The 13,986-nt window shown below is 44.4% G+C and overlaps 1 protein-coding gene across 5 annotated transcripts in view; it reads right to left on the minus strand.

Moving 5' to 3' along the window:
• USP28 (ubiquitin specific peptidase 28) overlaps positions 1 to 13,986 on the minus strand; it is a 427,404-nt gene that overhangs the window by 327,033 nt on the left and 86,385 nt on the right. For all 5 annotated transcript variants that reach the window (XR_011201488.1, XM_069224386.1, XM_069224385.1 and 2 more), the window contains exons 6-7: positions 6,247 to 6,333; positions 5,476 to 5,613 (exon numbers count right to left, since the gene is read on the minus strand). Coding sequence is in view for 4 of the 5 variants with exons in the window: in XM_069224386.1 (XP_069080487.1) it covers positions 5,476 to 5,613; positions 6,247 to 6,333 (225 nt within the window). In the remaining variant the exon portion in view is untranslated. The remainder of the gene's footprint in view (positions 1 to 5,475; positions 5,614 to 6,246; positions 6,334 to 13,986) is intronic.

Below are 13,986 nucleotides of genomic sequence, written 5' to 3' on the forward strand. Positions count from 1 at the left end.
TAACCTGCTAGCGTTGCCAAAATCCTGAACACAGACCATGTCAGGGTCAAGCTAGTATTCTAAAGGGTCCAGCGACCTCTCTACACTATCTCCATATCCATACCCATATGATTAGGGGTCCTGATCCACCCTGGGCCCATGGAAAACGGAATTGATGTAGAGCAACACCGTTTCGGCTCTGGATTGTCAGGGATCAGTATAGCATTGGCGTTGATTGTGGGCCCAAACAACATCGGGAGTGTCAACGTTGTCCCGACGATGGGGAAGGTCGCATTGGCATGACCAGTGCTCCCTAGAGTTGGGGCCGAAGCCGCGGACTTGGAACCTGAGGGGGCACTCACCAACTCCCCTGGGCCCGAAGGCGGCGAGGGTTCTTCAGTCTGCCCAAAGATGAGGTGCACGGCCACTTAAAATTCATTGAGTTGGACCAGGGTGGAACCGGCTCCCGAAAAGTCGGGGAGGCGCAGAGCAGACCCAGATGGAGGCTCCAAAGACGCTCTTCCCCGTAGCGTCGTCGAGCAAGGGGGCGAAGTCGAAGAATATTTGGTCTTGTGACCCGACCGTCAAGATAACTTGGACGAGGAGGAGTGATAATGACTCTGCGACCGGTCTCCTGACCTTCCTCTCGGACGAGACCGGGAGCGACGCAGAGTCGGGTGCCGGGCTGCCATGAGCTTCAGGGACCACTCTCTCAAAGCTTTTGGGTTCATGGCCCGATACTCTGAGCACAACTATGGGTTGTGGTCGCGCTCCAGACACCAGAGGCAGACGAGGTGCGGATCCATCACCAACATCATTCGGTGACAGGAGTCACAAGGCTTGAATTCGGTATTTCGGGACATCCCAACAACACATCCAAAACTCGTCAGAAAATAATTGACAAGAGTGTAGCAGTTAGTCAAAAAATGACTAGAAGTAGCAGTTCTCTGGATCTGCGCGTAGGCTGGAGTGGAAAAAAAAAAAGAACCAACGTCTGTGTACCGGGGTGGCACCCATATACGACTGGAACATCATCACGGCTACCACAACACCAACCACGCCCATGGAGTCGAACAACGGCACCTGACAGTGTGCAGGGGTACTGCTTGAAGAAAAATCACCAGATCCAGTCTGACGCCTGGGGGAAATTCTAAGGTAAGGACTCTGTAACTAGAAGTCTCTATCTGACAAGTTGTGCTTTACAAATACAAAGATTGATTGCTTTTTAGAGATCTATGTTCAAGGGAAAGAAATAGCTGTGGATGAGTCTTTGGTCTTGTTCACATGCTGTTTGGGTTTTCGGCAGTACATTCCAAGCAAGAGGGCACTTATGGAATTAAGATGAATATCCTGTCAGAGTAGTACCGCATATGTCAATAATTTCAGGGTCTACACTGGTAGGGACTGTTATATTGACCCCCTGTATGTCTGTCCACTTTTGGAGTCAGTGAGAAAATTGTGTGGGAACTTGGTTGAGGGCTAAAGTCACCATTTATACGAAGATAAATTCTACACATGTGTGCAATTGTTCAAGGAATTGAGACTGCTGCTTTTGTCACAATCCACACTAACTGTAAAGGTTACCCTAAAGAGCTCGTATGTAAATTGCTTCAGAGAGGACAGCCTTGCTTAGCGATGAACTTGTAGCTGTGAAATTTTCAGACAGGAGCAATGTCCACATGCTGACAATCATTCATGACAAAAGTACTTCACCTGTGACTGTTTGGGGTCAGGTTGCTGAAGCGTCCAAGTCTTTCTATAATTTAGTCTACAATAATCACATGAGTGGTGTAGACAGGAGATCAGAGACTGGAGCCTTACACTGCTGTACATAAGTCTTACAGTTGGTATAGGAACTTGGCTGTCCATTAGTTTCATTTAGCAACCTTCAATGCTTTTGTTGTGTTCAAAGTTTGTTCTCCAGATTCAAAGATGACTTTTGTTCTGTTTTAGCAGTCTGCTATAGGCAGCGTTATTGTAGTGGAGCAGGCAAGTGTTCCTAGAGTTGGAGTGGTGGAGGATGTAGCTAGATTGAAAGATCACTTTACTGATTACATTCCTCCCACACCCAAAAAAATATTCCCTGTAGGAGATGTAGTCTGTGCCCGAAGAGGTGTGCTGAAGGAGAGTTGTATGTACTGCCCAGAGTGTCCTAATCTTGGGGTATGTGTGCCCGCATGTTTTCAATAGTACCACACACAACAGAAATATTGTGAGCAAATGTGAATGTAAAAGTGAACTGATTGGTCTGTCTCATTTTAGATTTTTTGTTTAGATTCACAGTTGGCAATAGTGTGTTGTATTTAGTTAGATGTGTTTTTCTAGTCAGTTGTTTTTTCATCTCCTACAAATAGTGCTTTTTTTTGTTTAAAAAATTTGATGATGTGTCTGTGTACTGGCACCTAGTTGGTGGTGTGTGTGGACTGGCACCTGGCTGGCGTTGCGCAGGGACTGACGCTTGGTTGGTGGTGCGCGGAGACTGGCACTTGGCTGGCGATGTGGAAGGTCTGGTGCTTGGCTGGCGATGTGGATGGTCTGGTACTTGGCTGGCGTTGTGCATGGATTGGCGTTTGGCTGGCGGTATGTGTGAGCTGGCGTTTGGCTGGCAGTATGTGTGAGCGGGCATTCGGTTGGCAGTATGAGTGTGTATTGACTTGCTGTTGGTCACTACATACACATTGCCAGCCAAACCCTGGTCCATACACTGCATACACCGCAAGCTGGTGTGATTGCTTTGTCAGTCATGTGGGCATATGAAAGTGATGGGCCAGTCTGGCAACTGTCTGTTGATGTGAGTGTTGTAATGTGCTGGGCCTGCGGCTGGCAGTGTGATGGCTTTGTGTGCGTCACTCATGAAAGGTGTGTGAATGGCCCGTAAAGCGGTTGGTGCCTTGTCGCGGATTTACAGCTCACTAGCTCTGAGTTATTAGTATCTTTTTTTAACTTTCAATTATTAACAGTGTATTTCCTTTCTGTGAAATCTCATGTTAATCACGTTTACATTTCGAACTTTTCACTTACCTTTGTGCCAAATCTAATCAGTGTTTGTGTGTGGTTTTTGTGTGTGTGTGTGCTTTTTTGTTTGTGTTTTTTGTATGTGTTTGTGTTTTTTGTGTGTGTTTGTGTTTTTTGTGTGTGGTGTGCTTTTTTGTTTGTGTTTTTTGTGTGTGTTTGTGTTTTGTGGTGTGGTGTGGTGTGGTGTGGTGTGTGTGTGTGTGTACACTTGAGGAATTGATTGTTGTGTAGTAATATTGGTCTTTTCTGTCTTTCTCTGCCAGAGTGTACATTGTCTCTAGGGAAAATCTACCAACTCTAGATATTTTCATAAACTAGACAAAGTAAAGTACAGGTTGGTGTGCCTCTTGTGGATTCCTAGAAGTGTTCTTACTTACAATGCTCTGCAAACCTCGAAATTTGACTAAAAGTATACATTTGTTATGCCTTTCGGTGCCATATTCTGCCAGGATCAGAAGGAAACCACAAAATTTCTACTGCACAGCTTTTTCTCACTTATCCCAATAAAAATGCTGCCTCACTCATTTGGCTGTGCCTAGGGCCTGAGACAGAACAGATCAAAGTAAGCCCTGCAAAGTGACCCTCATGGAAGTTGGTTTAATTTGGTCTGTCGCAGGCACACAAGTGAGGTAACATTTTTTATCAGAAGACTTGGGGCAATGCTGTGTTTGTGGCTTCTCGCAGATTACAGAACTTTCCATCAAACAAATGTGAGGAAAATGTGTTTTTTAGCCAACGTTTGAGGTTTGCCAGGCATTCTGGCTAACACAACTGGTGAGAGCCACGCAAGTCAGCACATCCTGGATTCCCCCAAGGGATTTTAAAAAATGAAAATGTACCAATTTGCTAGGTTGTGTAGGTGTCAGCTGAGCTATGGCCCAAAATCCTCAGCTGGGTACACTGCAAAAAGGGTCAATTTTCTGTGAACAGTAGGATGCGTCCATGTTGTGTTTTGGGCTGTTTACGGTCGCAGTCACTAGACCTACCCACACAAGTTAGATACCATTTTTATTGTGTGACTTAGTGGAAGACAGAATAGCAGAACAAGTGTTATTACCAATTGTATTTCTTTCAATTTGCGACCTCCAAATGTAAGACAGTGAGTAAGAAAGACGTAATTTTGAGACATGCCCTCTAATGCACATGCTAGTATGGGTACCCATAAATTCAGAAATGTGTAAATAGCCACTGCTTCTAAACTCAATATCTTGTGCCCATTTCAGAAATACACAGGTTTCCCCGATACCCATTTTTCACTGTTTATATTTTTCCATATGAATTGCTCTGTACAGAGTACACAATGAAAAACCAATGTAAAATCCACCTCAGTAATTGGCTCTGGGTACATGGAGTTCTTTGAAACCCCACAAATCTTTTAGATCCATGCAACCAGAAGGGTCTAGCAGATGTAACGGTATATTGTTTTGTAATCTTCCATTGTGATGAGACGTTGCAAATGAAAATACTGTCATGAATGCCCATTTTTTTCCTACTAATTGTCAATATCTTTATTTTAGTTCAACACTTGGATTCTCTGGGAAAAACTTGAAGGATCTACACAAAATTTGTTTTGCTGAAATCAGAGTTTTGTCAACTTTTCGGAAATGTATAGCTTTCTGGGATCCACCATTGGTTTCATACCCCTGTCCCCCACAAACCGGAAGGAGATTGAAAGCACAAATAATGAAATAAAATGGGCTATCTCCCAGTAACATGCCAAAACTGTGGTCAAAATGAGTTTTCCTGAATCAAGTATGCAGGTTACTGGGAGGATGGTGATTTAGTACTGCACTCCTTTCGTTGATGCCATTTGCAGGAAAATAAAAAAGACACTTTGTTCTGCAGCACATTTTTACTATTTTTTGCAACAAAATCGAAGTGTAGCTATATTTTGGCTAATTTCTTGGTCCCCTCCAGGAGAATCCACAAACCATGGGTACCTTTAGAATTCTCAGGATATTGGGGGAAAATAAGGGTGCAAATTTGGCGTGGATAGCTTATGTGAACAAAGAGTTAAGGCGCCCCAAGCGCAACCTACCCCAAATAGACAAACAAGGCTTAGCATGGGGTGGTCGGCCTAGCAGCAAAGGGTTTAAACACTTATTGTTGCTTTACGCCAAACACTACACCTATACTCCATTCAAGATCGATCTCTGCTACTTTTGGAAATGGGGACTGTAGAGACTGCTGGTCCTACATTCCCAAGGAGAGTGTACATTCCCAGAGGAGTGTACTTCCAAAACTTCAGGTGTCCCAGTCAGATGCACTATACTCCAATTTTGCAGTGCTGATTGCACATCTTTGTACTCTTGTTTGAAAGGGGATACAGTGGGCTTCCAGAGTAAGAAGACTTGGTGAGGAGTGGGTTTGTACAAGCCTGGACCCTAATTAGACATCAAATTGACTGTTCTCATAAAACACAGCAAGTTTTTTCAATCTAAGCAGCATCAATCTTTAATTTCATATTAGTATTTGTATTACCTGCTGTGCCTCCACGGAAAGAAAAGCATCTTTCAAGAGCTCCAATGCCGCCGAAGGGTCAACAAACTTACAACTAGAACCCACCATGAGTGCGAAAAGGTACTGAAGCTCCTGCATGAAGGCAATATTTCTTTTCTCCTGTGCAAATAGACATTAAATGCAAAAGCATGAAAACATTAAAAGTAATTAATTACAAACTAACATTTTATTCCATTTTGGTCACTGGGGCTCTGGGAACAGACTGAATATCCAAAGCAGATCACTAACAGAAACCGGGGTTGGCATATGGGTAGCTTCGAGTTGCATGGAATATCTCAGTACAGCAGGGGAGATTTATAAAGAGTTCTACTGTGTATAGTATGGGTAGATCCAGCATAGGTTCAGGGGGGACGAATCCATGCGGCTTGTTCAAGACGTATACGTAAAATACATTTACACTTAATATGAATGGAATTAATTATCCGGGCCTGAAAAAACTTCTGAAAATGTGACATGGATCTAGCCGCCTTGGATCTAAGTTGGACACCCCAAGTGCCAGCAATTTAACTGCAGCGGAGTTCTTGGTTTAATACTTTAAGTCTTCTTAGGCGGCCCAAATGCCCCCAAGAAATAACAAAAGCTAAAGAACAACTCTAAAACTGTAGCGGGGTTAGCATAAACATGGATTGAAGCATGTGCTCCATGTGTCCAGGACTACAGTGATTCAGCTGGCACAGTTAGCAAACAACATATAAGAACATATGTGACTAGACAGTCATAAAAAGCTCTTACACTATGGCTTCGGCAATTTTCAAGCACACTTTGAGGAAGACTATAACCCAAAACTAATCTTCGGAACTCAGGAAGCTGAAAGAGAGACTACAAGACAAAATATGAAAATTAGCAGATTAGAAATATGGTTATTCCTTTACAGATATTTAATTTAGGGTACTTGTGTAGGGCAAATCTGGCCATACATACATGTGGGCACAGATTATCAGAGGAAGCTGGGGGTACAGCAGTGTAAAAGAATCAGGTGTCCATGAAAGACAGCTATGTCGATGAGATGAGTAGAGATGATGTTGCAATGCAGCGGTTCCACTAGAACCGTTATATACATTCCTGGAATATATTTATTTAAATATCTATCACGTGGACAAGATTTATGGTGGGTTATACATTTTATTGGTGCATGTCCAATGACAATTTAATAATTTAATAATACAGGTTACATTCAAAGCGTTAGACTCCCTCGATGACACAATAACTGTATAAATGCACCAACAGAACCTTAACGTAGCATAGATACATGAGCGCCGCTGGTCACAGCACTGGGAATTCCTTTCACGACACTCATAAATGACATGCCAAATATTTCTATAATGCGACGATGCCAACACACATAACTGCAGCTGTGACAGATTCCGCTCTTAGCCACAACAAGATACATACAAGCAAGGAATAGGACAATGAGAGGCTAGAGCAACATAGAGGTAGATAGCATGGCAAGGGGGGGGGGGGGAGGTAGTTACTTATTTTTTACGATGTTAACTTTCTAGACTACTATGCACAGACTAAAAGCCGTACTGCTATCATTATATTGTAACATAAAAAATATATAACCTGCAACTGCATCATATAGCATGAGAAAAATGGATGTACTTCACTGAAAGCAAAGAGAGTAGTGTGCAACAAGTATATTGTATACTGATGTGAATTTTAACTCTGGAAAAACCAATAAAGTTTGTTTAAAAATATAATACAGGTTGACCTCAATTTGCACCAAGTTTCCCTTTATGCTCCAACAGAGAGGGTGCACATCTGGTATAAACACTTCAAAGTGTTTTCATGGTCTCGGGCCACTGCTTGAGGTGGTTTGCTGCACCTAGCGGTAGAAGGATTCATTACTGCCAAAGCCTGGCTCCTGCCAGTGCGGGTTCTATCCAAGACAGTCTGTCAACCCGGTACAGTGGCTTTGATAGACGTACTCTAGTGAAACAGGCAGCATATTTTGAAAACCATTTGGGTATGCAGAGAGAGCTAGCGCAAGTGGATCAGACCATTTGGGTATGCAGAAAAAGCTAGAGCAAGTGGATTAGAGTTGAGGTAGTTTAGTGATTATTTTGCTGCTCTTTAATGAGATAGGTGACACCATGAAAGACTACTTTCAAGGAATCGGAGCAGTTTACTGTAGAGCTGTGAGACAGTTGACATGTAGTGGAATGAGACCACAGAGCCTGTTCTGGAATACAGTGCATGACAACTGGGCCTTTAGCCTCCATAGTAAGAATAATATAGCTTTACAGCCCGTCGTAGCAGGCTATATCCGTCACTAAAGGCCCGCTCCAGCGTTAAAGGCTCTTTAACAAGGTAGCAAGTATTTAATGATCATATAGCCCAACTTTAGTAGGCTGAAAAGCTATAACAACATTCCATCCAATGAGTGTAGAAGGAAAATGTGTGCAAGTACATCTACACAATAGTGTTTTGTAAATGTATGGGGTGTAGACCATGTAACTGCCTTACAAATGTCAGCTATAGGTATATTTCCAAGGAAAGTCTCCTTTCTTCCTGGTACAGTGTGCTGTGCTCTGGGAGTGCTTTTTGCTTTAGCATAACATGTCTGAATACATTTTACTATCCACCTGGCTGTGCTGCTTTTGGATATTGGATTGTCTTTATGGGGTAGTAAGAAAGCTACAAAGAGCTGTTTAGTCTTTCTAAATTCTTTAGTTTTAGAACACTAATGCATGTTTAACATCTAAAGTGTGATGGGCTCTTTCGGCAACTGAGTCAGGCTGCAGGAAGAAGACTGGTAACTCAATGGATTGATTAATGTGGAATTGAGAAACCACTTTATGGAGGAACTTCAGATTAGTGCGAAGAACCAATGTGTTCCTATGAATCTGAAAGAATGGTTCTTCCAAGGTTAGTGCCTGGTGCTCCCTAACATGCCTAAGAGATGTTATAGCAATTAAAAAAGCCACTTTCCATGAGAGGTACTGAAGAGAACATGAGTGAAGTGGGACAGAAGGCAGTCCCATGAGCCTGGTAAGGACAATATTAAGGTTCCATGATGGTGCAGGGGGCACTGTTGGTGGAATGACCCATTCAAGACCTTCCATAAATGCTTTGATCACTGGATATTCTAGACAGGGATTTACGTTGTCTGTTTAGTAAATATGCAGCTATAGTTTTGAGATGTAGGTGAATGGTGGTGTAGGCTAAATTTGCTTTGTGTAGATGAAGCAAATAGCGGACAATGTCTTTGATAGTGGCTCTAATGGGATTGACGTGTTTGGGTTGACAGTAGCAAACATAGCATTTCCACTTTGCAGCATAACATGCTCTACTAGTGGGTTTTTGAGCTACTCTGAGAATGTCCATACAATCTGCATGCAAATCAAACTATGACCTCAGGAACCATATTGCAAGGCTGAGAGATTTGGACTCTGGGTGTATGACCAGGCCTTGGTTTTGAGTGAGAAGATCCGCCCTGTTGGGAAGCTTTTCATGGGGCACTACTGAGAGGTCCAGAAGTGTTGTGAACCAGGGCTTCCGCACCCATGTGGGAGCTAAAAGGATCATTTGGAGAGATGTCTGCCTGATCCATCAAACTAGAAATGGAAGGAGAGGGAGAGGCAGAAAAGCACAGGCAAATATTCCTGACCAGCTCATCCATAGAGCATTGCCCTTTGGTTAGAAGACGTGGGTACCTGGAGGCGAAGTCTTGGCATTTTGTGTTTTCCACTGTGGCAAAAAGATCTATTTGAGGTGATCCCCACTTATGAAAGTATTTTTGAAGGACTTGTAGGTGGAGCTCCTCCGGCTAAGCAGGTCTGCAACGTCGCTGTCCATTCCTGGGAAACACTCTGCCACCAGTTGAATAGGTTGGTGGAGAGCCATTTCCAAATTGTCTGACAGAGTTGTGACAGCTGGAATGACCGTGTACACGTTGTTTCTCAAGGTAGTACATTGTTGTCATGTTGTCTTCACAGACTAAGACGACTTTGAGAGGTGATGGAGAAACGCTTTCAGGGCTAGAAATACTGCCTGAAGTTCGAGGAAGTTGGTGTGTAGGGATTGATGATGGGGATCCCCCTGGCCCTGTACTTAGAGTTCTTGAAGGCACATTCCCCAGTCTGTCTGTGACGTGTCTGTTGTCAGAATGATCTGAGGCACAAGATCTAGAAAAGGCCATCCTTTCAACAGGTTGGTGGTGTTCCACCATTGCAGAGAGAGGTGAGTATAGCGGACTAACACTAGATCTTCCCAGTGACCTTGTGATTGAGCCCACTTACGAGACAGACACTGCTGTAGGGGATGCATGTTACTGGCATGGCATGTCTGGCATGGGAAACTATGGCAATGCAGGAGGCCATCATCCCCAACAGGCGCATCACAGTCCTGACCGTGCATGATGAATTCTCTTGAAACTGTGGGAGTAGAGACTAAATGTTGTGAACACAAGTCGGATTGGGGTATGCTATCCCCAATTCCACGTTGAGAACAGCTCCTAGATAGGGTTGTATCTGAAGCGGTTCAAGCTAGGATTTGAGAAAGTTGAGTGTGAACCCTAATTTGTGCAACAGGTCCACTGTCATCCAAGTGTGACATTGGCATTGGGCTAACGTGCAGGCTTTGATGAGTCAGTCGTCCAGGTAGTGGAATACGTGTACATTTTGTCTTCTAAGATGCACTACTATTACTCCAAAGCACTTTGTGAAGCCCCGGGAGATGCGGCGACTCCAAAAGGAAGAACTTTGAATTGGTAGTGCTTGCCTGCAATGACTAATCTGTGATATTTGCGGTGTGCAGGGTGGATGGGGATATGGAAGTAAGTGTCCTTTAGATCCAGGACCATCATAAAGTTACCCTGTTGTAATAGGGGGAGAACATCTTGAAGAGTAACAATGTAAAAGTGTTCTGACAAAATGTAGTGGTTTAAGGGTCAAAGGTCCAGAATGGGTCTGAAACAGCAGTCTTTTTTGGGGATAAGGAAGTAATGCAGAGTATACTACTGTTCCTTGGTTGTAGCCGAACTGGCTCAATGGCCCCTTTGAGAAGAAGGGATTGTAACTTGTTTGGGAAGAAGGTGTTGTTGAGAGCTCTATCGAAAGAGAGGGGGAATGTTTGGAGGAGTGGTAATGAGCTCCAGACAGTAACTATGTTGGATAAAGGAAAGGACCCATTGGTCCGAAGTGATGTTGAGCCATTGTGTATAGAAATTGTGAAGTCTTTCCCCCGACAGGTGTGGAGTAGGAAGACATATGTAGTCCCTGTTTAGCTGTTGCCTCTACCTCGAGTATTATTAACTCTACAATTTCCTCTGTAAAAGCCTTGTGACTAGGAACTGGAAGGCTGTCTGGCTTGAAAAGGAGGAGGCCCCTGCACTTGTCTGTTTGTAACCACCTCTGAATATGTGGTGACAAAAAGTACCTCTTTGGGAGAGGGGGCTGTACAGCACCCATAGCTTTTGTAGTGTCTGCGTCTTTTTTCAGCTTCTCAAGGCTGTAGTCCACTTGAGGGCCAAAAAGATGCTCCTTGTCAAAGGGCATATTGAGTACCGCTTGTTGTACCTCTGGTTTAAAATCGGAGCATCAAAGCCAGGCATGTTGCCTTAGTATTCTGGTGTTGAGACGTGAAGTCGTGTCCGCAACATCTAGAGCACATCTGACTGAATCATTACTGATTGTCTGCTCCTCTGTGACAATCTGTTGTCTCCATTTTTGGTGCTCATCTGGGAGATACTGGAGCTCCTCCATCTCATCCCAGTGAGCCCGACCGTACCTTTCAAGTGAAGCTTGTGAGCTGGCAATGCACCAATGATTGGCTGCTAGTGCAGCCACTCTTACCTGTGGCATCAGTCTTTTTACTCCCCTCATCTTGGAGAGGAGAATCTCCTGTGGCGTGACTATTGGGCCATTTACGTGTAGTGGTAGCCACCATAGAATTTGGTGGTGTAGGAAGCTGGCTCTGTATATACTATATCAACATGAGATAGTGTGCACAGAGTCCAGGGGATCCCCAGGAGACTTGACAGAGGCAATAATAGATAGCACTAATGCTCTAAATGTGGTAGTGTGGTCAAGCAGTTAGGCTTATCAGAGGGTAGTGTTAAGCATTTGTTGTGCACACACAAGCAATAAGTGAACACACACACTCAAGGACTTAACTCCAGGCCAATAGATTTTTATATAAAAAAATATTCTTTTGTTAATTTATTTCTAGAACCACAAGATTCATTCAGCAGGTAGGTACGTTAAATGAAAGGTACTTTGCATGGTAATACTTAGAACTTTGAATGGAATCAACAATGTACACAGTTTTCTTTAAAATGGCAAAAAGCTATTTTAAAAGTGGACACTGCAATTTTCAACAGTTCCTGGGGGAGGTAGGTGAAAATACAGTTTTTGAGGTAAGTAACAAACTTACGGTTCACTCTCCGGGGCATAGGTAGTCCACCGTTGGGGGTTCTAGATAACCCCAAACACCCAGCACCAGCAACACAGGGCCGGTTAGGTGCAGAGGTCAAACAGGAGCCAAATAACGTGGGCCCCTATAGAGACATGGGTACTCCGGTTCTGGTCTGCTTGCAGGTTAAGTACCCGCGTTGTCGGAGGGCAGACCAGGGGGGTTTGGAGGAGTACTGGAGGAGCTCCAAGTACGCACAAAAACCACACCGTCAGCTGCACGGGCGGCTGGGTGCAGTGTGCAAACACTCCACACAGGACAGGCTTTGTTTCTGACCACAGAGTGCACAAAGTAACTCACCCCATGTGGTCAGAAACTCGTCTGGAATTGTCAGGCTGGCATAGACCGGTCAGCCTTACACTAGCAGTTGGGCTAACATACAGGGGCATATCTAAGATGCCCTCTGTGTGCATTTTTCAATAAATCCCACACTAGCATCAGTGTGGGTTTATTCTGCTGAGAAGTTTGATACCCAACTTCCCAGTATTCAGTGTAGCCATTATGGTGCTGTGGAGTTCGTAATGGCAAACTCCCAGACCATATACTCAGTATGGCTACCCTGCACTTACAATGTCTAAGAATGGACTTAGACACTGTAGGGGCATAGTGCTCATGCAGCTATGCCCTCACCTGTGGTATAGTGCACCTTGCATTAGGGCTGTAAGGCCTGCTAGAGGGGTGACTTACCTATGCCACAGGCAGTGGTTGGTGAGCATGGCACCCTGAGGGGAATGCCATGTCGACTTTGTCTTTTCTACCCACTAGTACACACAAGCTGCAAAGCAGTGTACTGAGTGAGGGGTCCCGGAGGGTGGCATAATACATGCTGCAGCCCTTAGGGATCTTCCCTGGCCACAGGGCCCTTGGGTCCAGGGGTACATTTTACTATGGACTTTACTGTGTGCCAGGGATGTGCCAATTGTGGAAACAAATGTACAGCTTTAGGGAAAGAACACTGGTGCTGGGGCCTGGATAACAGGGCCTCAAGCACACTTTCAATCAAAGCTGGCATCAACACCAGGCAAAAAGTGGGTGGTGACCATGCCCACAGTGGCATTTTCCTACAGGTGGAATCTGTGATTTTATGTAAATTGGATCAGAGCGAGCAGCTTAGTATTTTTGGTCTACCCCAGGACGGACTGGTTCCATAAAAAAGTTGTCTGCATGAAGAAGCATGCGAGGAGCATGGGGAAGAACTGGATATCCCTTTTTGTGGACATTAGGGCATCAAAAAAAGACTTGCTCAATTGGGTCCCTTTGCAGCTCAACATTGTGGAATGCGGCTGTTCAAGCTATTACCTGCTGGGAGGATGTGGCATCCTTTGGTGGTGAAGGGGTCCCTGCGGGGTATAAATCCAGATCTGTGGGAATCATGGGATCAGGGCGTTGTGTTCCATGGATCTGGGTCCTGCTGGGTCACCCATATCTCCCCCAGTGAATAAAGGGGAACCATCTGCTGTTAAATATCCAGCAGTAGGAGGCACAGGTGAATGAGGAGGGGTGGGGGTGGTGGAGAAGCTGGGGAAGTTGGTGAAGAAGGTGTTTAAGGAGGAAGAAGAGGAAATGGCTTATGAATAGTTTGGACAGCCTTGCCCTTAGTCTCCTTTGGAAGTGATAAAGTGTTCAGATCCTCCTGAAAGGATAGTTTCCTCTTGAAAGTTGCAATTATGCACCCTGTACCTTTCTGGATGTGGAGGTGGCACTGACTAGTGTCCATGGTCTCCAAAATGGGTTCAACAGGAGACGGTGTGGCCGAAGACTGATTATTGTCTTTCGGCTCAGAAGACATTAAATCCCTGGTTTTCGACACCAACACTTTTGGTCAGTGTTTTTTTTTTTTTTTTTTGTCGGAGCCAAAGCAAATGTAGAGTTTGTTTGGCTCAGTGCCGAAGGTCACATGGAAGTTGCAACAATATCTCAGACTAAAGATGTTGAGATCAAAGCCGACATCCTGCTAATTTTCAGTGCAGAGTCAGAGACCGGAGCATCCAAGCCTGTTTATGGAACTGGACATGGCCTTGTGGCAGTAGCAGTCTGACTACCTCAGTAAGGGACTGC

The sequence above is a fragment of the Pleurodeles waltl genome, chromosome 3_1 (assembly GCF_031143425.1).
Source record: "Pleurodeles waltl isolate 20211129_DDA chromosome 3_1, aPleWal1.hap1.20221129, whole genome shotgun sequence".
In the NCBI taxonomy this organism is placed as follows: Eukaryota; Metazoa; Chordata; class Amphibia; order Caudata; family Salamandridae; genus Pleurodeles; species Pleurodeles waltl.